The sequence below is a fragment of the Garra rufa genome, chromosome 18 (assembly GCF_049309525.1).
Source record: "Garra rufa chromosome 18, GarRuf1.0, whole genome shotgun sequence".
Taxonomy (NCBI): Eukaryota; Metazoa; Chordata; class Actinopteri; order Cypriniformes; family Cyprinidae; genus Garra; species Garra rufa.
Genome location: NC_133378.1, coordinates 35,902,568 through 35,929,026, shown reverse-complemented (window position 1 = coordinate 35,929,026; position 26,459 = coordinate 35,902,568). Strand labels below are relative to the sequence as shown.

General features: G+C 36.8%; 1 protein-coding gene across 2 annotated transcripts in view; it reads left to right on the top strand.

Moving 5' to 3' along the window:
- gpsm2l (G protein signaling modulator 2, like) overlaps positions 1-26,459 on the top strand; it is a 43,479-nt gene that overhangs the window by 10,702 nt on the left and 6,318 nt on the right. The window contains exons 2-12 of one of the 2 annotated variants that reach the window (XM_073823303.1): positions 5,751-5,972; positions 6,065-6,200; positions 11,633-11,772; positions 11,944-12,067; positions 12,339-12,454; positions 13,935-14,090; positions 21,619-21,727; positions 22,190-22,328; positions 24,097-24,173; positions 24,358-24,558; positions 24,658-24,817. In XM_073823303.1, the coding sequence (XP_073679404.1) occupies positions 5,752-5,972; positions 6,065-6,200; positions 11,633-11,772; positions 11,944-12,067; positions 12,339-12,454; positions 13,935-14,090; positions 21,619-21,727; positions 22,190-22,328; positions 24,097-24,173; positions 24,358-24,558; positions 24,658-24,817 (1,579 nt within the window). In that variant the 5' untranslated portion in view covers position 5,751. Of the gene's footprint in view, positions 1-5,750; positions 5,973-6,064; positions 6,201-11,632; positions 11,773-11,943; positions 12,068-12,338; positions 12,455-13,934; positions 14,091-21,618; positions 21,728-22,189; positions 22,329-24,096; positions 24,174-24,354; positions 24,559-24,657; positions 24,818-26,459 lie in introns of both variants that reach the window. The other variant, XM_073823302.1, reaches the window with a different exon arrangement.

Genomic DNA, 26,459 nt, shown 5'->3' with positions numbered 1-26,459 from the left:
AGTGAAACGATTGGTCATTTTCTAAAAAGTATATAAATTGATATACTTTTTAACCACAAATGCTCATCTTGCACTAGCTCTGCGTCCACGACTTTACGCGTAATGTAGGCAGATGTTCTGACCCAGTGTTTATAAAGCGAATGTGCAAAGAAACTCAAACACCCTTTACAAAAATGTAAAACAATGATGTTGGATATTTTGAACATAGTGTTGGACCTTTCCAACGTAATGATGTATGTAAAGTCGTAGATGCGCAGAGCTAATGCAAGACAAGCATGTGTGGTTTAAGTATATATATTTTATTTTATTTTTTTTAAAGAAAATGACAGATCGTTTATTAGATAAGAAACTTATTCCTTGGATGGGTCATGAAGAGCCCTTTGAATCTGCATTGAAACTGCAGTTTGGACCTTCAACCTGCTGATCCCCATTAAAGTCCGCTATATGGAGAAAAATCCTAAAAAATTTTCTTCAAAAACCTAAATTTTTTTCAACTGAAGAAAGAAATACATGAACATCTTGGGTGGCATGGAAGAAAGTATTGCACAAATTATTAGGAAATTGTTATTCAGGAGTAAACTCATCCTTTAAATTGAGTCTTTTAATATCATCTAATTTTGCCTTTTTGTCTTTGACACAATCCTTAAAGGATAACTATTGCCAAAATGCAACCTGGGCTGTTTTTTTTTTTTACTGTAAATGAGACAAACTTGTATCTAAAAGCATAATTACGACAAACGAGCCGTTTTTGAGATTGACCTTGATTTCGTTTTGTGGTCAATGGCCGGTGAATGGGAGTACTAGGGGCATAACTTTGAGCGCATCAAAATCGATATTTTTACAACACTAAGAAGGCTCGACACACCATGAAACTTTGCTCGAAGTATCGCCTGGGTCTCTACACATGAACTCGAGCATTGAGAACATTGTTTGTGTACACAGAGTTTACTAAAACGAACGTTTTTGAACAACTCACTTTCACTGTTTGAGTTTCCGCTCGCAGCCGTCTTGCCAGTCAAGACGTGTTGATCTCCGAATGCGAGGATGGATAGCTCCTAAAGCATATTTCCATATAAATGCACGGCTAATTCGTTGTTTTGTCGCAAGTGAAAAACAATATTAACCTTCTAGTTGTAAAAAGAGCCTCATATAAGCCTAATATTTCGTCCAATGGAGTCCATTCATTCGCATTCGGAGATCGACACTTCTTGACTGGCAAGACGGCGAGCGGAAACCCAAACAGTGAAAGTGAGTTGTTCAAAACCTTTCTTTTTAGTAAACTCTGTGTACACAATGTTCTCAATGCTCGAGTTCATGTGTAGAGACCCAGGCGATACTTCGAGCAAAGTTTCATGGTGTGTCGAGCCTTCCTAGTGTTGTAAAAATATCGATTTTGATGATTTTCAAAGTTATGCCCTTAGTACTCTCATTCACCGGCCACTGACCACAAAACGAAATCACGGTCAATCTCAAAAACGGCTCGTTTGTCGTAATTATGCTTTTAGATATAAGTTTGTCTCGTTTACAGTAAAAAAAAAAAAAAAAAACAGCCCAGGTTGCATTTTGGCAGTAGTTATCCTTTAAAAGAGTAGTTCACTTTCAGAACAAAAATGTGCAGATAATGTACTCACCCTCTTGTCATCCAAGATGTTCATGTGTTTCTTTCTTCAGTCGTAAAGAAATTATGTTTTTTGAGGAAAACATTTCAGGATTTCTCTAGATTTAATGGACTTCTATGGTGCTCCTGAATTTCATCTTCCAAAATCCCGTTTAAAAACAGCTTCAAAAGGCTCTATGTGATCCTAGCCGAGGAAGAAGAGTCTTATCTTGTGAAACAATCGGTTATTTTCAAAAAACATTTACAACTTATATACTTTTTAGTCTCAAACGCTCATCTTGACGAGCTAGACAAGACAAGCATTTGAGGTTAAAAAGTATATAAATCGTAATTTTTTAAATAAAAATGACCCATCTTTTTGCTAGATAAGACCCTTCTTTCCTTGGCTGTGATCGTTTAGAGCCCTTTGGAAGTTCAAACTCGGGGGCACTATAGAAGTCCATTATGGAGAGAAATCCTGAAATGTTTTACTCCTTTAACCTTGTAGGCAATATAAGCAATGGCAATGCTAAAACATGAATCTTCATGGAACTATTGCTGATGCTGATTAAGAATAGTTATTTTTAAGCGTGCAAGGTTCCAAAAGGGTTTCTGTTGGAGCACATAGAATAGAAGAACCATTTTTGGTTCCCTAAAGAACCTTTCATTGAACAGTTCTAAAAAAAAACAGTACATAAAAGTCTAAAGAACCTTTTTTGGCTCTAAAGAACCTTTTCTGCATTTGAAAGGTTCCATGGATGTACTTTGAAGAACTTAAGAATGAATTGTTCTCAAAACAACCATTGTTTTCTTAGTGTAAAGAACTTAGAATCCTGTCTAAAAACCTTTTGTGCAGTGGAAAGATTCCATGAATATTAAAGTTCTTTAAAGTTTAAGTGCAAAAACATCAGAAGCTACAGAGCATTTTTTACTGAGGGCGACCTATCCAACTGGAATAATGGGTTTAGGAGCACTCGTGATAATCTCTATGTGTCGCCTCACTCATAATTGGAATTGACGCTTGCCATCGGGTGTCCGTAGATGACACAAGCATGTCACTGTGTTGCATCTGTTATCAGCAGGCTTACCGCTGACCCCCCGTTTATGTGTGCGAAACCCGGCGTAACCCGTCACTTCATGTCAACAACAAAACATTTTACAAGCTAAAGGCCAGTTTGGTTGCACAGAGGCTTCTCACAGGCGTAGAGGGCTGGGAAAGGTCTCCCAGAGGGGGTTATCCTGTAATTCGTTGTCTTTTGGAAGAGATCAATCCATTTCGGGATGTGTCTGAAAGGGTTGAAGAAGTGGTTTTCATGCTGCACTCCATGGAGAATTAAACGTGTCTATCACATCAGAGGAGAGAAAGTCATACAAAAGATTAGGATGTTTAGACGGTGTGCAGAATGTTCCACTAAGAAAAAGGACAAAAGGTGAGGTGTCTTTCGGTTTGTGAGTTTTCCTGTACAGATGTATGTGTTGTCAGGGGTTTGCTTGTTGGTTTGAAAAGCCATTGAAAGTTTGGGGTCAGTAAGATTGTTTTTGAAAGAAATAACTTTTTTTTTTTTCAGCAAGGATGCATTACATTAATAAAAAATGGTCTCATTGGTCCAAAATTCTTCTTCAGATATTGCTGTTTTAAACATCAGATATGCTCTGATTGACTGGATTTGTCTCTTAACTGACAACTGAAATGTACTTTTTCCTCAGACTAAAACTTGTGTACAGACACCTAATGTCTGTACATGGAAACATACTCTGAAATGACAAACACAAGTCCTTGTATGTGAATACAACACACGTGTTTATATTTTGCACACATTCTGTAATACATATTATAAAACGGTTAGTTCCATTCCTCAATTCTGATTGGTCAGCAGCTGTGTCGTATTCATGATACGTAATACATAATACATAAAGGTTTCCAGACATTCAAGTCAGGCTTCTTGTTGCCGGTAGATTCTTAGTCATTCTATGACACTATTCGAACTCATCATAAGGGAGTCATCATGTTTTGAATGCATACCAGACATTTTAAAAATCTTGTATAGACAAACACCTAATCATTTCGGTGTTGTAATAATTCTTTCTAGATTTGTTGTTTGCCACAGACAAACGTTTTGACTTAGTGTGTCTTAGTGTTTATATGTGAGCTTGGATCACAACCAGTCATCTGAAAGCTAAAAACACATAAGCTTTGCATTGAAGTATGGTTTGTTAGGAAAGGACAATATTATATGGTGGAGGTACAACTATTTGAAAATCTGAAATCTGAGGGTGAAAAAAAAATTCTAAATTTTTGCGAATATCGCCTTTAAAGTCGTTCAAATGAAGTTCTTGACGATGCATGTTATTAATAAAAAATTATATAATAAAAATACATTGTCTGTATAATGTTAGAATATGCTTAAACACTATTACTCAACTGCTTATTAGGTTTAATAACCTTTAGTTGCTTTTTTTAATTGTCTTCTTAAAGTATATCAAAACTAAATATTTTATTAGTTCAATCCCCATTACTTTTGTTGTATGTCTATGCTCATCTCAGTTACAGCTCCAAATAGACATTTAGTTTAAAATAAACCAATAAAATATGTATGTTTGATTGTTTGTTTGTTTAGTTAATCATTTTATTCATATTTATTATTTTATTTTTATTAGTTTAAAATGGATCTTTTATTTATTTTATTTATTTTTATTTAATGATATATATATATATATATATTTGTAATGTATTATTATTATTATTTGCAAATATGTTTCCATATATATTTACAATGTTTGTACAGTTTTACATTTACTATGTTTGATTGTTTGTTTGTTTATTCAGTTAACTATTGTATTCATTTATTTATTTGATTTATTTTTATTTAATTAAATTTTTATTTTGAAGTATTATTATTATTATTTGCAAATATATTTCAATATTTATTTGCAATGTTTCTACAATGTTACATTTACTTTGTTTGTTTGTTATTTATTTAATTATTTTATTCATTTATTTATTATTTTACTTTTATTTAAAATTGATCTTTTTTTATCGGATTTTTATTTTCATGAATTATTATTATTATTATTATTATTATTATTTATAAATATATTTCCATATATATTTACAATGTTTGTACAATGTTACATTTACTATGTTTGATTGTTTGTTTTTGTTTATTTTGTCAATTATTTGAATCATTTATTTATTATTTATCTTTTAATCATTTAAAATGGATCTTTTATTTATTATTTGATTTATTTTTAATTAAATTTTTATTTTTAAGTATTATTATTATTTGCAAATATATTTCCATAATTTGCAATGTCTCTATAATGTTACATTTACTATGTTTGTTTGATGGTTTGTTTATTTAATTATTTTATTTAATATTTTACTTTTATTTATTTAAAATTGATATTTTATATATTATTTAATTTATTTTTATTTTTATGAATTATTATTATTATTATTATTATTATTATTATTGGCAAATATATTTCCATATGTACAATGTTTGTACAATGTTGTTTATTTATTTAATTATTTTATTCATTCATGTATTTTATTTTAATTAAATTTATTTTATTTTTATATTTGCTTAGAATTTATTTTATTTATTATTTGTTTGTTAATTAATATTATTTTTATTTATTTATGTATTGTTGTTGTTGATTAGTCATTATTTAATTAATTAATTATTTTATTTATTCATTTTAAAAATGTAGTTTAAATTGATTTATTGGTAGCACTTTAGATGTTTAATTTGTTAACAATAGTTAATGTATTAACTAACAAACAAACAATGAACAGTACATTTATTGTACTATTTATTCATCTTTATTAATGTTATTTAATAAAAATACTGTCATTCATGTTAGTTCACAGTGCATTAACTAATGTTAACAAGAACAACTTATGATTTTAATATAATTACATTAGCTAAAATTGATAAATGCTGTGGAAATATTGTTCATTCTTAGTTCATTTTAACTAATGTACAACCTTATTGTAAAGGCTTATCTATTTTATTAGATTTTCTAAACTTTTTTTTAACCAAACAACTTTTTTTTTTTTTTTTTTTTGGTCTCTGACCTCATAAATAACCTAATGATCCCATCTTATCCTAATCTTGGCCTTTGCTGACCTCTCTGTTGTCCCGTGCAGGATGGAGGCCTCGTGTCTGGAACTGGCTCTGGAAGGTGAGCGTCTGTGTAAAGTGGGAGATTACCGCGCGGGTGTCTCCTTTTTTGAGTCGGCCATCCAGGTGGGCACAGAAGACCTGCAGATTTTGAGCGCTATCTACAGTCAGCTGGGCAACGCCTACTTCCACCTGCACGACTACAACAAGGCGCTGGAATTCCATCGGCATGACCTCACGCTCACCAGGTCTGAATCTGGAAGCTTATGTCACTGTTTCAAAGCCGCTAGGATTATGTCCTTATCTGAAATAACAGCTTTTGTTATTCTGACGCTTTCAGAACTATCGGAGATCAGCTGGGCGAAGCTAAAGCCAGCGGTAACCTTGGAAACACATTGAAGGTTTTGGGTCGCTATGATGAAGCAGCAGTTTGTTGCCAAAGACACCTGGACATTTCCAGGATGCTCCATGATAAGGTCAGGTGTTTAAACTGCCTTTTAATGCAATAGTTGAACCCAAAATAAAGTTTTGGTCATTGTTAAGTTGGCTTGAGAAAGCGTCCACAAACTCCAATCTCAACTCAGCTCTTTAAACTGATCTGAACCAGTGTGCTGTAACTTTTCTAACTGATCGGACTTACGATTTTTCTAAAAAATGATGATTAGAACTGGAAAAAAATCCCATAGACTTTCATTGACGGAATGTTTAAATGAGTCTAAATCATGCAAACAATATGTTAATCGTGTTAGAATTGTGCTAGTAACTTGCTAATCATGCTAGCAACATGCTAGTCAAGCTAAAAACATGCTAGTAACTTCCTGTTAGTAACGTCATGTTAGTGACAATCATGCTAGCAACATGGTAATCTTGTTAGAATCATGTTAGCAACTTGCTAATCATGCTAGAAACATGCTAACAACTTGATAGTCATGCTAGAAACATGCTAAACATGATAACAACATGCTAGTAACTTGCTAATCGTGCTAAAACATGCTAGCAACTTGGTAATCATGATAGAATAGAATAAGGTTAGCAACATGCTTATCATGCTAGAAACATTTTAACATGTTAACATGGTAGCAACATGCTAATCATGCAAGAAACTTGGTAATCTAGAATCATGCTAGCTAGGTATTCTTCCATTTTTACCTTGTAAAGCACTTTGGACAGCTGTGTTGTATTTATATAGTGTTATATAAATAAAAGAAAGAAATTGCTAATCATGTTAGCAAACATGCTAATCATGCTAGAAATCGTGTAGCATGATAAGCATGTTGCTAAGTTGTTAACATGTTTCTAGCATGATTAACATGTTATTATGTTGTTAACATGTTTGTAGATTGATCAGCAAGTTTTTAGCATGATTAGCAAGTTGCTAGCAAGGTTTTAACTTCATTAGCAAGTTGTTAGCAACATGCTAGCATATATTTAACATGATTAGCAAATTACTAGCATGTTTCTAGCCTGTTTAGCAAGTTGCTGGCATGTTTCTAGCATGATTAGCAAGTTGTTAGTTAGCAACAGGCTAACATGCTAGCAACATGCTAATTAAACATGTTAACAACATGTTATTCATGCTAGAAACATGCTAACAATGTGTTAATTGTGTTAAAACATGCTAGCAACATGGTAATCATGTTAGAAATCGTGTAGCATGATAAGCATGTTGCTAGCGTGATTCCAACACGATTACCAAGTTGTTAGCATGTTTCTAGCATGATTAACATGTTGTTAGTATGTTGTTAACATGTTTGTAGATTGATCAGCAAGTTGCTAGCAAGTTTTTAGCATGATTAGCAAGTTGCTAGCAAGGTTTTAACTTCATTAGCAAGTTGTTAGCAACATGCTATCATATTTTAACATTATTAGCAAGTTACTAGCATGTTTCTAGAATGCTTAGCAAGTTTCTAGCTTTTTTTAACATGATTAGCAAGTTGCTGGCGTGTTTCTAGCATGATTAGCAAGTTTTCAGTTAGCAACATGTTAACAACATGCTAATCATGCAATAAACATGCTAGCAACATGCTAATCAATCAACAAACATGTTAACAACATGTTAATCATGCTAGAAACATGTTAAAAACTTGCTAATTGTGTTAAAGCATGCTAGCAACATGCTAATCATGCTAGAAATCGTGTATCATGATTAGCATGTTGCTAGCATGATTCCAACATGATTACCAAGATGTTAGCAAAGTTATTAGCATGATTAACAAGTTGCTAGCAAGGTTTTAACTTCATTAGAAAGTTGTAAGCAACATGCTAGCATATATTTAACATGATTAGCAAGTTACTAGCATGTTTCTAGCCTGCTTAGCAAGTTGCTAGCTTTTTTCTAACACGATTAGCAAGTTGCTGGCATGTTTCTAGCATGATTAGCAAGTTGTTAGTTAGCAACATGCTAACATGCTAGCAACATGCTAATCAATCTGCAAACATGTTAACAACATGTTATTCATGCTAGAAATATGCTAGCAACATGCTAATCATGCAAGAAACATGCTAGCAACATGCTAATAATGCTAGAAATCGTGTGGCATTATTGGTTTGTTGCTAGCACGATTCTAACATGATTAACAAGTTGTTAGCATGTTTCTAGCATGATTAACATGTTGTTATTATGTTGTTAACATGTTTGTAGATTGATCAGCAAGTTGCTAGCAAGTTTTTAGCATGATTAACAAGTTGTTAGCAATGTTTTAACTTCATTAGCAAGTTGTTAACAACATGCTAGCATACTTTTAATATGATTAGAAAGTTACTAGCATGTTTCTAGCATGCTTAGCAAGTTGCTAGCTTTTTTCTAACATGATTAGCAAGTTGCTGGTGTGTTTCTAGCATGATTAGCAAGTTTTTAGTTAGCAACATGCTAATCATACAAGAAACATGCTAGCAACATGCTAATCAATCTACAAACATGTTAACAACATGTTAATCATGTTAGAAACATGCTAACAACTTGCTAATTGTGTTAAAACATGCTAGCAACATGCTAATCATACAAGAAACATGCTAGCAACATGCTAATCAATCTACAAACATGTTAACAACATGTTAATCATGTTAGAAACATGCTAACAACTTGCTAATTGTGTTAAAACATGCTAGCAACATGCTAATCATGCTAGAAATCGTGTGGCATGATTGGTTTGTTGCTAGCACGATTCTAACATGATTACCAAGTTGTTAGCATGTTGTTAACATGTTTGTAGATTGATTAGCATGTTGCTAGCTTGTTTTAACATGATTAACAAGTTAGCATGTTTCTAGCATGATTAACAAGTTGTTAGTTAGCAACATGCTAGTCATGCTAGAAACATGCTGTCTATCTATCTCTATCTAGCTATTTATCAAACATTACGCTTTTAAAACTACTTTAAACTATTTCAGACTAAAACCCCTCAAACTTAAAACTTTTAAAACTTGGAAATCTTTTTAAACTTCTTAAACGTTTTCAAACTTTTCAAACTTACTGGTCCAGCTTTCTTACGCCAACTTCAAAGTTTGTCTTGTCCTTTTTTTAACTAGTTTATCATTTGTAACACAAAATAAGATATTTGAAAGAATCTACAGCATGATTCTCACAAACCAGTTGTGTTCTGTATTGATGTCAAACCTGGCATGTCAAGACACAATGTACATATGTGTGATGTGTATGTGTGAATAAGATCTGACAGCTATCATATGGCGTCACCCAACTGGGAAAACACGTGCTGAATGTTATTGAATATTTTTATGGATTTTTCTTTTTTTTTGGAGCTTGACAGCTCCTGGTCACAATATGCTTGCTGAGCTAAAGAAATCCTTCAAGTAAAAAGAAACAAATGATAGTGAGGAGTAATAGTTGAAAGCACTTTTTATATATTGATGTAAGCATTTCTTTATTTCTTTATTGATAAACTGTTCGGACATAAATAAATAAGTGTTTTTTTATTTGACAGTATTTTTGCTAAAATAAAAAAACTAAAATAAAAAAGTAATGATTTATTAATTACAAACAAATAAATAGTAATAGGATTTGTAAGTAAGAGGACTTTTTATTCATTTCTAATTCTGTAATCACTTTCCCGTATAATATGTTTATATATTGTTGTTAACTAACATTTTTAAGAATATTGTAAAATAAAACATTTAGCTAAAAATAAATAAGACTCGTTGCTAAATGCATTTATTGTCTGATTTTATTTATTTATTGATGTGAGCACTTAAAGTTTTAGAATATTGTGAAACAAAATGTTCAGCTAAAAAGAAATAAGACATTACTTGGGGGAAAAAATGACGATGAGGAGAAATAATTTAAATGCATTTATTGACTGATTTAATTTATTTATTGATTAAGTGTTCAAACATAAATAAAATAGCATGTATTTACAGTATTTTTGATAGAAAAAATGAAACCTTTAAATAAAAGACTTGGAAATGAAATAGTAATTATTATTTTATAAAATGAAACTGACTGTTCAAACGAATAAATAGTAATTGTAAGTAATATGATTTTTTATTTATTTTTAATCACTTTCCCATAAAATATAACTAAAAACTAAAAATTAGCTATGACTAAAAAATGTTAAGAGTATTTGGAAATAAAATGTTCGGCTAAAAAGAAATAAGACTGATTTCTTGGGAACAAATGGTGATGAGAAATAATTAAAAGCACTGTAAAGACATTTATGTACTGATTTTATTTATTGATTTATTGATTAACTGTTCAAACATAAATAAAATAGCATGTATTTACAGTATGTTTGATAGAAAAACTAAACCTTTTAAATAAAAGACTTAAATAGAATTAAATAGTAATGATTTATTATTTTATAAAATAAAACTGACCGTTCAAACAAATAAATAGTATTAGGATTATAAGTGATATAACTTTTTATTCATTTTTATTTTTTCAGTCATTTAGTTTATATAACGTTATCAACTAAAATTTGAATAATATAGTGAAATAAAATGTTAATCTAAAAAGAAATAAACCTCATTGCTTGAAATAAGACGCCAACCCAATGCAATAAAAAGCAAAAAAGTGATGTAAATAATACATAAGTAAATTTAAAATATAAAAAATATATACCTCTTCAAATAGAATTTTCTTTTTACGAATATAATTTGCACATTGCTTGAAAAAAAAAATCAAAGCAGATATAAGTTAAAATGGTTATGTATTTGTTGACAGATTTAGAGAGATTATTTATTTAGTGATGTAAATAATACATGCATAAATCACAAATGAATAAAATATAATTTATATACTGATAAAATAAACTCTTTAAATATAAATAAATACATACATACAAACTAAAGGAATTACTTTCTAAATTGTCATAAGGACACGTTTTTCAGTGCTTTTTTTAAATCACTTTTTAAATTAAAAATGTGTATGTGTTGATTTATATGTCAACTTTTTAAGATTATGAGCTAAATATTTTATCCCCCGGTTTCACAGACAAGGCTTAAGCCTAGTCCTAGACTAAAATGTAAGTCTCAGCTGTTTCAACTAAAAGAAACTTGCACTGACTGATCGTGAAATATATCAGTGCCTTTGTTTTGTCTCTAAACGCACATATACGCACGTTTATAAAAAATACTTAAATGTCCTAATTGATCTATGGCCTAATCCTGGCTTAGGCTAAGCCCCGTCTATGAAACCAGTGTTATATCTCCCATGTCTAAGTGTGAGTAAATGATGACAAAATCAGTTTATTCCTTTAAACTCAGCTTGAGTAGTTCATGGCCAAGTTTGCCTCGGATGTTGTTGGAAGTCCTGTTATCCCGAGACACCGCTTGATCTATTTTAACAGACCATAAACATAGTTTAACTGCAAGCCGTCGATCCGTTTTAGGTGTGTAATGAATGGGGCTTGTGGACTGACTGTTGTGTGTGCGTGTCTGCGTGTGGTTTGGTTAGGTGGGGCAGGCTCGAGCGCTGTATAATTACGGGAATGTGTACCACGCCAAGGGGAAGAACATATGTTGGAGCGGTATGGACCCTGGAGACTTTCCCGAGGAGGCACGCATCGCTCTAAAGAAAGCAACGGAGTACTACGAGTGAGCGAGCCCACATTTGTTGTTTCATTCTTTTGAACACCCAAAACACTGTGTAGACTCCACACATGTGCCAAAAGACAAAATATTACATTTCTGAAAGGACATAGCAGAGACTGCTGTAATGTTTTATCCCTGCTGCTATATCTTAACACTGCTCCTCTGGGTTTGAAGGGCGAATCTGGCCATTGTGAAAGAGCTGGGGGACAGAGCGGCACAGGGCAGGACCTACGGTAATCTTGGCAACTCGCACTATTTGCTCGGAAACTTCCAGGATGCTGTTCTTGCTCACGAACAGGTATTTCATAGGGAGAGTTTCTTAAATGAACTAACCTGTGGTTTCTATTAAAAGCACAAACTAAGAAAAACTGATAAATGTTGGGTTACTGTACAGAAAAGGTATGAATTTTTGTATGTACAATATATAGTTTAATAAAACTTATTTGTAGAAACTTGTGCAATGTTGTACTCTGTGCATCTCATCAGCACAGTTTATGTTTCATGAGTTAGGCCTAATGTAAAAATAAAAAGTAAATTCTTCTTTTTTTGTGTGCTTTTTTTTTTTATAGCGTCTGCTTATTGCGAAGGAGTTTGGAGACAGAGCTGCAGAGCGGAGAGCATATTGCAATCTTGGAAATGCATACATATTCCTTGGGCAGTTTGAAGTTGCAGCTGAGCATTACAAGTCAGATTTAATTGTATTTTATTTTGCTTTATTTAGTTTAGTTTAGTTTTATTTTTGTGTTTTGTTATTAATTTATTTTATTTTTTATTATTTCATTTCATTTTTATTTTATTGTTTTGTTTTAGTTTTTATTTTATTTTAAGTTTTATTTTATTATTTTATTGTATTTAAGATTTAATTTTAATTTTATTATTTTATTTTGTTTTATTGTATTATTTTGTTTTACTGTTTTGTTTTATTTAAATTATTTTATTTTAGATTTTTATTTTATTATTGTTTTATTTTACTGTTTATTATTATTATTATTATTATTTTAACAACATAATATACAAAGCCAGAAATACAAAGCAATAACAGCAATTTAATATTTGTATTTTTTTATTTTATTTATTTTTGATGATTATTTTATTCTAAGTTCAACTTAATATCTAAAGCAAGGAATATGAACAAGGCAACAACAGTGATTTATTTATTTGATTATTTTTTATTAATTTACACATTATAATAAATTTACTTACCACTTTTCTATTTATTTAATTTCTTTTAGTATAGACATTATAAATCATGATTATTGTAATTTTTGTTCTTGCAAGACAGAAAGAAAAAAAACTACAGTGATTTTTTTTTTTACATTTTTGTTTATTTTATTATAATTAATATACATATTGTAATTAGTTTTCTTTCCACTTTCCTATTTATTTTATTTCCAATAATATAGACATTATAGCCAGTATAAGCCATGTTTATTAGACATATTAGACATTTTTTTGTCCTCGCAAGGCAGAGAGAAAACCAAAATGCAGTAATATTATTATAATAACAGTAATGTTGTGAAATATTATTACAGTTTAAAATAATGGTTTTCTATTTTGATATATTTTAAAATATAATTTATTCCTATGATGAAATGCAGAATTTTTATCAGGCATTACGCCAGTCTTCAATGTCACATGATTCTTTAAAAATCATTCTAATATGTTGATGTATTACATTTATTATCAATGTTAAAAACATTTTTAACAAACATACTGTCAAATATTTTTATTTCCATTAATAAAAAGTTAAAAAGAACAGCATTTTTTCAAAACAGAAATAATGAACAAGCATATTAGAGTGATTTCTGATGTTGAAAATTCAACTTTGCATCACAGGAATAAATTACATTATGAAATATATTTACAAAGAAAACAGTTATTTTACATTAATATATCACATTGTTACAGTTTTTTCTAGATTTTTGATCGAATAAATGCAGCCTTGATGAGTATAAGAAACTCAAGGAAATCTGAATAGACTGGAATCAGATATACTGGGAACCTTGTGAATGGATTTCTTCAGCAGTGTTATACACAAGTTTGGTAGTCTGCTATGTTTTAGTTTGGTAGTCTGCTAACTTGGGTCAATGTTTCATGGCTAAAAATATGGCATTACCATGATACTTCAGTTGGATTGTGGTGATTTTGGTGTGTTCTTCCTGCAGACGGACGCTGCAGTTGGCACGGCAGCTGAAGGACAGGGCCGTGGAGGCTCAGGCCTGCTACAGTCTGGGAAACACTTACACGCTACTGCAGGACTATGAGAGAGCCATAGACTATCACCTCAAACATCTCATCATAGCTCAGGACCTTAAAGACAGGTACACTGACACTTCCTTTCTTTCTGCTGCTCTTCTTGACGGCTAAAGGCCTTTCCACACTGAGCACGAAAAAGCGAAATGAATATCGCACACGATAACATGCTGGAATAAAACGACAAATTGCTATGGATGCTTCCACATAGACCGCGAACATTCGCCGCCAAAAAAGCTAATGTTTTTTAAAAACCAGTCAGACGAATCTTTTCAGTTTCGCAAAGCAAAAACACTGCCATCCAATAAGATTTAAGCATTACATCACGTGCCCGGAGCAGCTGCTGTTGCACAAAAGGTAAGGAGTGGTGGTGCTTTTTCGAAAACCAGTATAAACAAACACAGTAGAAGAGTATTCCGAGAGAGAAGAGGGTGCACTCTTGTTATTGTTGCATCTGAAAACAGATGGTTATTCTCATATGTTCTTAATATAATTTCTATTAATTCTCCACTGAATTTTGTGATCTGGAGGAGAACACGGTTCTCTTACGAGAGGTCTCTCGTACTGCGTAAGCGTAAGCTTACGCTTGGGGAAAATCCTTTCCGCGAGAGATATTGAAGCCAAAAAATTATCCTTAATTTTGTATTAATGTAAAACGCGTTGCCGCAGTGAGCAGACATAGGCGAGGCGTATTGCGTGCCTATTGGCTGCTCTGCAGCAACTGCAGCACCTATCGAGCGAGGCTTGGCGCGAAACCAGCTCCAATGAGGGCATTTCGCGCCTAATACGTCATCTCCCGCCGAAAGTGGCGTGATCCAAGCCTATAAATATCGCTCGAAGGCAGCTACACTCTGATTTTTTCATCCTTCAAGCGAAGCTCACGCATCGCTGGAGCCGGAGAAGAAGCCGCCGTCGACTGCAAGCATCTCAGCGGGACGAGCCATTGGAACTGCTGGCCACGCCGCCTTCCGTGCCTTCCTGCTGCGCTTTCCGGCGCCTATATCCTTTATAATCCTTTATAATCTACAGTGTGTGTCGCCGCTGCGATACACACTGTTTCTCTAAGAGAGCAAAGTGTCTTTTTAAAGATGCTTTCATACGGCTCGTGCAGATGCCAATGGCGACTCTGAGGACTTGCCTTGCCTTCTTCACTGAGACTGCTCCCCCGCCCGCGCGGTGTCGCGCCGTAAAAAGCGCTGTGCCCAGCGGGCCCCGGACCCTTCCTCCAGCCGACAAAGCTCGCCGGTTCGCCCGCCTGCTTCATCGACCTCGTCAGCCTCTGTTCCGGACGTAAAGCGGCCGCTGTATGCCACCGCTTCCATCGACGCCGCTGACGAGGGGGGCCATGAAGGAGGAAGAGGATTTCCGTTTCCCGCCAAAGCGGGAACGCGCATGCTGCTCAGAAGAGGCGATAGCAGCCCACTTATGTCTGCCCTCCGCTGGACGGCGTGCTAAGTCGGCCCTCCCCTCTAAAGCTTGCCGTCAGACGTCAAACCTGCTTCGCCGCGCTCTCGCCGCCGCCTAGCCGCGTCAGCGCTGCGTAACATGGTCTCTCACCGTTGCTGAGAGGCACCCGTGGTTAACGATTTCTGACGTTTTTCTCGTCTGGCCGCCGCCCCGCCAGACGCGGCCCGCGGCCCAGGATTGAGTTGAAACCTGAGCCTCCGAAATCGTCCTAGCACATCTGGGAAAACGACAGTGTACGAGTCCCGCGGTTGCCGGACCCCCACCAAAGTTATTCGCTCGTCCAGTTCCAGGAAATGTGACTTCCAGTGTTTTCTGCAGCCAACAAACCGGCTCCGTCGCCCGTTTGCCTGCACACAAAAGTCGTTCCCACGGCTACACAGATATACCCCCAATAAAGTGTATTATCTGGTGTCCCGGCCACGGCCGATGGTGTTTCATGTGTCGTATGAATATGCCCACTAACCAGTGCTCATCTCTACACACAAACACAGCGCACATAAAATCGACTCAGATCGATTGCGCGTCACACGTGGTAAATGTGCCCGCTTCACAGTGCCCACAGACACCACATTATGCACTGTTGGTTTCTGTAAAAACGAAACCAACAGTGCATTAACTCTATGCTTTGGGATGTTAAATGTGCCCGCTTCACAGTGCTCACAGACACCTCATTATGCACGTCAACCGGTTTCTGTTAAAACGAAACCAACAGTGCATCCGCTCTATGCAGGCGAACGTTGTTTTGGAGTGTTAAATGTGCCCGCTTCACAGTGCTCACAGACACCTCATTATGCACGTCAACCGGTTTCTGTAAAAACGAAACCAGGAGTGCGTTCGCTCTATGCAGGCGAACGCTGTTTGGAGTGTTGAACGCCGGTGCGCGAGTCCCGCGGCTGCCAGACTCCCACCGAAAGTATTCGCTCGCTCAGCTCCAAGAAATGTGGCTGTTCCAGCGTTATCCGCAGTCATCAAGCCGGCGCTGCAGCCTGCTTGTCTGCACTCAAGAGCCGTTCTCACGGCTACCCAATTAAATCCTCAAAGGAGTGTATTTTCGGGTGTTCCGGCCATAGCCGAAGGTGTTTTGTGTGTAGCTCGCATGCACATACACATGAGCACATCCTGTCATACAAAACCCGCGCACATAAAGTCGACCCGAATCGGCTGCGCTTCACATGTGATAAATGTGCCCACCCCAGAGTGCCCACACATATCACATCAGGCAGGTCTTACGGTTTCTGTAAAAACGAACCGGACGACGCCCCGTCTACACGGCTAAAGGCTGCGCTGAGTGTGTTGAATGTGCCCGTTACTACGCAACCACATATACACACAAAGATAGCAGTCCCCGCGGTCAGTGTACCCCGAGCCTCGAATGTCACAGTCACTCGTGCGTCACAACGCACCGAAGCGACTCCGTTATTGACAGATCGGAGCGCGCTTCGCACCTACCCCCTTGCGTTACAGGTAAATGCATGGGAAAAGCTCCCAGGGGTTTCACAATGGGTGCTGGACATTATTAAAGGAGGCTATTCGCTACAGTTTCACCGACTTCGCATGTGGTATATGTGCCCACCTCAGAGTGCCCACACATATTACATCAGGCAGGTCTTACGGTTTCTGTAAACCGGACGACGCCCAGTCTACGCGGCTTAAAGCTGCATCGAGTGTGTTAAATGTGCCGTTACCACGCAACCACACATACACACAGAGAAAGCAGTCCCCGCGGTCAGCGTACCCCGAGCCTTGCATGTCACAGACACCGAAGCGGCTCCGTTAGTAACAGATCGGAGCGCGCTTCGCACCCACCCCCTCGCATTACATGATAGATGCATGGGAAAAACTCCCAGGGGTCTCAAAATGGGTGCTGGACATTATAAAGAGAGGCTATTCGCTCCAGTTTCGACGACGCCCTCGCCGTTACACGGCGCGCGTCGAGACCACGATAAAGGCAGATGCAGCACACCTGCTACGAGCCGAAGTGACCACTAGATCTAAGGCAACTGAACAAAGCGCTAGTGAAGCGAAAGTTCAGAATGCTCACAACCAAGAAAATCCTCGCACAAGTGTGCCGAGGAGACTGGTTTGTGTCAGTGGATCTGAAAGACGCGTATTTTCAAATACAGATAGCGTCGCGTCACAGGCGATTTTTGAGATTCGCCTTCGAGGGCCAAGCTTATCAGTACACAGTCCTGCCATTCGGTTTGTCCCTAGCACCCCGTACATTTACAAAGTGCATGGACGCAGCGCTCGCCCCGCTCAGACAGAAAGGCGTGCGAATACTGAATTATTTGGACGATTGGCTGATTTTAGCGCAATCTCACTCAATGCTCAGGGAACACACGACCATGTTACTCGATCACCTCGAGAACTTGGGTTTGAAAGTCAATTGGGAGAAAAGCTCGCTGAACCCCAGCCAGAATATCTCCTTCCTGGGCATAGAAGTGGACTCGCTGGCAATGACAGCGAAGCTTTCGTCAGTGCGCGCGCTGAACGTTCAGAGCGCAGTGAGCGCGCTCTGCCGCAGCAAGTCTGCCCCGCTCAAGACCTTTCAAAGAGTGTTAGGTCTTATGGCCTCAGCATCATCAGTTCTACAGTTAGGGATGCTCTGCATGCGCCCACTGCAGTTCTGGCTGAGAGCGCGAGTGCCGCGCCGAGCGTGGGCGTCCGGTCGACTCCGTCTCACGATCAATCAGAGATGCGTTACAGCCCTGATGCCGTGGAGAACAGCCGGCTGGTACCAAACAGGTGTCACTCTAGAGAGACCCTCGAAGGTGAAAGTAGTGTCCACGGACGCGTCCACCTCGGGATGGGGAGCGCTGCTAGACGGCAGACCGTCGTTCGGCCAGTGGTCAGAACGCGAGAAATCGCTGCATATCAACTGCCTCGAAATGATGGCAGTGGAGAATGCGCTGACATATTTTCTTCCCTTATTGAAGGGAAGTCATGTATTAGTCCGCTCCGACAACATATCGGTAGTGGCTTACATAAATCGCCAGGGCGGTCTCAGGTCCAGAAAACTACATGCACTTGTAGAACGCCTTCTGGTATGGGCTCATCGCAACCTGCGCTCGCTGAGGGCAGCGCACGTGCGGGGGACCCTAAATGTAGGACCAGACAGACTGTCCAGGAACAATGTTCAATGCACCCTCAGACGGTGCAACTATTATGGAAAACATTCGGCAGAGCGGAGATAGATCTATTTGCATCTCAGGACAACGCTCATTGTCTAGAATTCTTTTCCAAAGCCAAGGACGCGCTAGCCCATGCGCGGCCCCGCCGTCCTCTTTATGCTTTTCCCCCAGTCTCTCTCCTACCTCAGGTGATAGAGAGGGTGAAGGAGGAAGGGTGTGCAATACTGCTAATAGCGCCGTTTTGGGGGAACCAGCCTTGGTTCCCAGCGCTGATGCAGATGACGAGCATCTCACCGTGGCCAATACCTGTGAGGAGAGACCTCCTCTCGCAGGCGGGCGGCGCGATTTGGCACCCTCACCCCGAGCTGTGGTCCCTTCATGTATGGGTCACCAGGGAATATATGATGAACTCCCCACAGGAGTGATATCAACGATCGCACAAGCTAGAGCTCCATCTACTAGACGGCTCTATGCCTCGAAGTGGTCGATATTTGCGGACTGGTGCACAGCCCGCGGATCTTCACCCACAGACTGTGGAGTGACAGATGTACTTTCCTTCCTACAAGAGCTGCTGGACAATGGCAGGTCCCCGTCCACGCTCAAAGTTTATGTGGCGGCCATAGCAGCGTTCTCGAGGACAACGCTAGGTCAGTCAATAGGGAGGAACGATTTAATCATACGCTTCCTTAGAGGAGCTAAGAGATTAAATCCACCCAGACCGCCTTCAGTCCCAACGTGGGACCTTTCTGTGGTGCTGGACGCTATGAAGGGCGGACCATTCGAACCACTACAGGCGGCTGAATTAAAATATCTGTCTCTTAAGGCTATATTCCTCCTAGCGCTCGCTTCAGTAAAGCGCGTAGGAGACTTGCACGCGCTCTCCGTGGGCGCGACATGCATGGAGTTTGGACCTAACGACTCTAAAGTTATACTCAAACCCAAGCATGGATATGTGCCAAAGTCTATTAACACACCGTTTCGAGCACAGGTCATCGCACTGTCTGCTCTGCCGGTTGTGGATGAAGAGGCTGACGCGAGACTCTTATGTCCAGTGAGAGCGCTAAGAGTCTATGTGTCTCGCACGTCTGCTTTTAGACAGACAGAACAGCTGTTTGTCTCGTTTTACGGGCATTCTAAAGGAATGGCTGCGTCAAAACAGACTTTATCCAGATGGATAGTGGATGCTATTGCACTGGCGTACGAGTCCAAGAGCATGCAATGCCCGCTGGGTGTCAGAGCACATTCCACAAGGGGCGTGGCCTCGTCGTGAGCTTGGTCGAGTGGGATTAACTTGCAAGACAGTTGTACGGCGGCAGGCTGGGCCTCTCCGTCTACATTCATAAGATTCTACAACTTGGAGGTTCCCGCCCTACAGGCCAAGTTGCTATCGGTCTAGATATTAACAGATATCTAGACCCATGTTCCAAGTTTATCCAGGTCGTTTACCTGCCCGGATACACCAGGAGCCAGTGTTTCTAGGGTCCTAATCCCCTTATACGTTCAAGCACGTTCAAGCACTATATGAACCCCGGGCTATCGCCCTCGGGTCTATGGTATCAGATCTTGGCATGCACGGCGTTTTACATGGGGTCCCCAAGCGTAAGCTTACGCTTACGCAGTACGAGAGACCTCTCGTAAGAGAACGTACTCGGTTACTAACGTAACCTCGGTTCTCTCAGAGAGGGAACGAGTACTGCGTACCTTGCCGTGCAAGCGCGTGCTCTGGGCGCTTTTATGATGAAAAAACCAGAGTGTAGCTGCCTTCGAGCGATATTTATAGGCTTGGATCACGCCACTTTCGGCGGGAGATGACGTATTAGGCGCGAAATGCCCTCATTGGAGCTGGTTTCGCGCCAAGCCTCGCTCGATAGGTGCTGCAGTTGCTGCAGAGCAGCCAATAGGCACGCAATACGCCTCGCCTATGTCTGCTCACTGCGGCAACGCGTTTTACATTAATACAAAATTAAGGATAATTTTTTGGCTTCAATATCTCTCGCGGAAAGGATTTTCCCCAAGCGTAAGCTTACGCTTACGCAGTACTCGTTCCCTCTCTGAGAGAACCGAGGTTACGTTAGTAACCGAGTACGTTTTCTTCCATGTGCGCGAGTGTTATATGAGTCAGAGCACGTTCACTCTCTAGATCTTCCGTATTAGAAAAATTGAGTGAAACATTTTTCTACTGTTCTACACATGAAATATGAAAGCAGAACAGACATAGGATTTGGTTATATATATATATATATATATATATATATATATATATATATATATATATATATATATACATACACACATACACACATACACACACACAGTAGTCAACATTTGAAGTGGATCAAAAAAGTTCATCAAAGTTGTTCTAAGACAAGACAAGAACAGGTATTGTTTTGGTTTTAGGACAGCTTTGATGAAAGGTGTTGATCCACTTCAAATGTTGACTACTATATATACATACATATATATATATATATACTGTATATATATATGTATATATGTAGTATCTGTTTTGTATGCAGCTCATGGTATTTTTATGAAGCAGTGTGGCATTATTAAACATACAAAGAGTGCATGTCTGCCTATTATAGAATCAAAATCAACTACAGATCTCAATCAGAAGTTATTACAAGCACTCGATGGTTTAAAGTTGGATTAAGGCAAATACATTAATAATTCTATCAATTTTCAAATGTGCCATAATGATAATTGTAAGCATTATAGGTTTTTTTTAGTTTCTGGTATAGAACCGTACTTTATCTTAAGTTAATGCTGTATATTGAGCAGCAGACAATGTAATATCCAAGATAAATATCTAAGGAAAAATGCATTGTTGGTCAACGCCACCTAGCTTGCAGGCATGAATTAGCAGAAAGCGAACAATCGGTTCACGCTAGGTGTGAAAACACTATTTGGTCGGCGATTTGGCTCACGTTTTCGCATTGCACTCAGTGTGGAAAGGACTTAACGCTGTCTCTGTTTCTGTTTGTGTGTGTGTTTGTAGGATTGGAGAAGGGAGGGCATGCTGGAGTTTGGGGAACGCCTACACTGCACTTGGAAACCACGAGCAGGCCATGAGCTTCGCTGAAAAACATCTGGAGATCTCCAAAGAGGTGTGTGTGTGTTCGCACTGAGATAACACCAACACACTTCCTGTCTGCAGCCTGCACAGGAAAGCCCACGAGTGATTCTCACAGAAAAGAAAAAGCTAAAGAAAAAAATCATGCTAAAAATCAAAAGAAAATAGTAAGAAATTGTTTTAAATGGGGAAAAAAAATATTATTTAAGGATTAGGATTTTATTTTAGTATCTTTACTATACTATTGTAGTTTTTGATAATATTTTGAATTACATTTTATTTGTATTTTATTTTTAATATATATATAAAAAAAATCTCAGTGGTCATAAAAATAATGTGAGATCAAAGCAAAATAAAAATTCTTTCTTTTCATTTTTGAGGTGAAATGTGACTTAAACAGGCTTCATGTGTGCATTTTCATGATTGAAATTGAGTTGTTTTCTGGAGGAGCACTTCCAGTAATGTTTTTTCCTTCCTGTATGTGTGTGCTGCTCAGATTGGAGACCGAAGTGGGGAGCTGACGGCTCGAATGAACGTATCTGATCTGCAGTTAGTTTTGGGTCTGAAGCAGAACAATTCAAACACTAACAGTTCTGCTTTTATCGAGAGTCCGCCCGATGACAGCAGTCAGCCTGGTAACAGCAAACACAACTTTCTTCAGACTTCTTCAATTACAAATGGTAGAAACTGTTGAACAAGAATCCTTAAAGGTGCACAAATTTTAGTTTTATGGTGTCATTGTTACAGGGTAATTACACATTCACGTACTTAGTAATATTATTTAACAACATGTACTTAGGGTTAGAGTTTGGTTTAGGGTTATTGCATGTAATTTTCTAATTACTCTTCTCTTAACAATTACATCTGTATAATACATTTTTTAATGATTTATTTATAATTTTATGAGGCTAGAGAAACAACAACAACAAAATAATAATAAATTCAGGTAAAAGGGAGTTATCAAATAATTTTAAATATCTGATTAAAAGAAAATATGATGCAAAAATAATTTTCAGAAATGTTCAAAGATCTTAAATATAATAAAATAATCAGATTAAAAAAAATTAAAAAATCAAATATCTTAAAAGGCCCTAAAAGATTATTTTCAAAAATGTTCAGTACAAGTGTTAAAATGTCTTATGATCAAATAATAATAAAAAAATATGATTAAAAAAATTATGCAAAAATAATTTTCAGAAATTTTCAAATGTCTTGCAAACATTATTTCAAAATATTGCAGTGCAAGTGTTAAAATGTCTTAATTGTCATTTTAGAATATTAAGTATCATTAAATATCTTAAGAAATCTGGTTTTAAAAAAACCATGTCACACTAAAATTATTATCAAAAATGCCAGTAAGTGTTAAAATGTCTTCTGATCAAATAATTAAAAAAATCGGATTAAAAATATATGATGCAAAAATAATTTTCAGAGTGTTCAAGTGTTAAAATGTCTTAAATATTATTAAATAATCAGATATAAACTTTTAATACAGGTGTTAAAATGTCATTTTAGAACATTAAGTATCAAATATCTTAACACATCTTATAAAAAAAACCTTGTAATACAAAAATGATTTAAACATATTTTCAGTAAAAATGTCTCATGATCAAAAAAAAAAAAAAAAATCTGTTTTAAAAAAGAATATAATACTTTTTGTTTAATTCTGAGTAAAAGTGTTAATGTCTTAAATATAATAAAAATATAAAAATATGAATATATAAAAATATAATTTAAAAAAATCAGATACAAAAATTGTAGTGCAAATAGTTATTTAAAAAATTGCATTGCAAGTGTTAAAATGTCTTAAATGACATTTTAGAATATTAAGTATCATAAAATATTCTAAATCTTATTTAAAAAAAACAAAATCAGTAAAAGTGTTAATGTCTTATGATCAAATAATTAAAAATATATGCAATTCAAAAATGATTTTAGGAAATTAACGCAAGTGTTAAAATATCTAAAATGTAATTTTAGAGTATATAGTATAACCAAATATCTTAAATCTGTTTTTTAAAACCTTATGAAACCTTAAAAAGAATATGATGCAAAACTGAAAGAAAAAGTTTCAATACAAATGTTAACATGTTTTAAATATTATGAAATAATCAGATAAACAACCTTATTATTTAAAATTGCAGTGCAAGTGTTAAAATGTCTTAAATGTCATCCACTTAAACATATATTTATGCTGTATTTTAGCATATTTAATAAATTGAAGTATGGTTTGAGAGTACCATGTGTTTGGTATTAGGAGTTTGATGATAGTGCCACCTGCTGGATGAAAGCTGTACATTGTTTATCCTCTTTGTGCTGTTCTTATTTTTTATTTTTTATTTTTGGATCATATAAACAAATATGTACTTTGAAAATGTACAAAATTACTTTCTGGTTTTGTAGATGGAAGATCCAGAGGAAGCCGGAGACACAGCATGGAGAACATGGAGCTCATGAAACTCAGCTCTGACAAAAATATGGTGAGACATTCACCATGGTGCTTTAATTAGTGCACTGAATGCTGACAGCAAAGGTTTTGGTGGGTTTTACTTTTCTGTGTTGGGGAAAAAGTCAGTGACAACTGACAAGAGACTAGGACTTTATAGTATTGCATATCAAATAATTTGCATAACAAACGTAAAGTCTTTATGCTTCATCTAGCAGGACCAGCCCTGTGAGGACGCTACAACCCCTCAGCAAACCAAATCGCCAACCAAATCACCTGTAGCCAAGACATCTTCTAAACTTTTCTTCATCAATCGCTTCAAGAGCAAAAAACACAGGTTAAATGGGTCAAACTCCAATCCGGCAGCTGAGAACCACAACAGTAGCAGCAGCCCACCTCCAACCCGTCTGGGCAAACAGGTCAAATACTAAACTTTTTTTTCTACATTTAAGTATTAACAAAATATACTAAATATTTATTGCTCACATTATAATTTCCTTGAATGCCTTTTCCCACAGTATGCTTCAGACACTCTAGGTGACGACGTCTTTTTTGATCTTCTGAGCCGTTTTCAAGGCAACCGCATGGATGACCAAAGGTGCTCATTACAGGACAGCCTAAGCCGCGTTCCCGTCCCTTCCTTTCCCTGTGAAACCCCGCCTGTAGCCTTGAGGAAACGTGAGTTGTCCTTTCTCCCTCACTGTACTGACTAGGGATGTAACGGTATCAAAACTTCACGGTACGGTAATACCTCGGTATGAATGTCACGGTACGGTATTTACTGAATAATTTACAGGAAAAACAAAACTAATGAAGAGACTCGAAAAAAGTGCCAGAAGTGTTTATTAAACAGTTTACATGAACACTGAACTTATCAATGGCATACAAATTAGCCATCTATCTGTAAACTTTTAAACAGAAACTTAAATATTTCAATTTTAGTAACAAAAAAAAATATTAAAGCATGTAAAAAACAGTCAAATCAGTTTAGATGAATGAATTGTGTGCTTGAAATAAGATTTTTTTCTTACCCCATTGGCAGATTATTTAGCTTGTTTTAAACAAAAACTCACTTAATTTTGACCTGTTTTTACTAAAAACAAGAAAATAATTTTTACTTGTCTAGAAAATCGTTCTTGATTCAAGAATTTTTAGATATTTTGGCTGGAAACAAGACAAAATTCTAAGTAAGAAAAGCATTTTTTTTTGCAGTGCAGTAGGCTCTCATGCATTTCTTTCGCATTAAATCTTTATTAAAAACAATCCTTTAAAGAACTTTTCTACCTGGACAAGTGCATCTATTATGTTGCCTAGTTTAGCCTCTTTAAAACGGCACCTTTCCTTATTTTAAACCTAGCCAAAAAGCCACGTGTTGACTGTGAAATTTATATGCATTTATGGTACTTTCCATGTCAATCCATGTTAATTTTTACAGCGAACAACGTACTGTAACATTCATTCAGCGCATACAGCGCAGCAAAAAATAGACTCGGTGCCGAAACGATCGCTGCACTGCTGCACTGCTGCAAAGGTACTGCTTCTAGGACGTGCTGCCGGACAGCAACCGCGTGCAGTGTGAACGCTCTAATCCGTTGGGTGCTGAAAAGAATACGTGACACATACGCACTTCAGATGGAGCAGGTTCGACCATTTCTATCTCTTTTCCTTGCTGCTACAGTCTGTAGCGACAAAAGGATGATGGCCACGCCTGGGCTGATGGGAAATGTAGTTCCCGCGACCTCCCGTTCGCTCCATTCGCCTGAGCAAACTTTTCTCAGAAGACCTATTGTTTTATCGAGTCATGCGACCACGGTAGTATCGAAAAAATGTGTTATTGCGGTATGAAGGTATTTACAATACCGTTACATCCCTAGTACTGACCCGTGCAAATTATACTTGCATGTAAAGGGTGCAAAACCATGGAAGGTGCTTTCACACTGACAGTGTTTTAAAGCAGAAAAGTAAAAGCAGGTGATTTGAGATGACATGAAATACAGAAGTAAGACAGTGTGGGCAGAAATGACCTTTATGGAAATAAGAAACAACTACTAGCAACTAACAGACAGTCACAGTGTGAACGCACCTTTAGTTTGCAATAATTACAGTATGTCAGAAAAAGTGAGTATAGCCCTCACATTTCAGCAACCATTTTAGTATGTCTTCTCAAGGGACAACACTATAGAAATTAAAGCTTGTATAGCAGTGTAGATTTATTGTATCCTGAAAATTACTCAACAACAGCCATTAAAAAATTGCTGGCGTCAAAGTGTCAATATATTGTGTTAGCACCATTGTTATCTGGCACTGCCTTAATCATCCC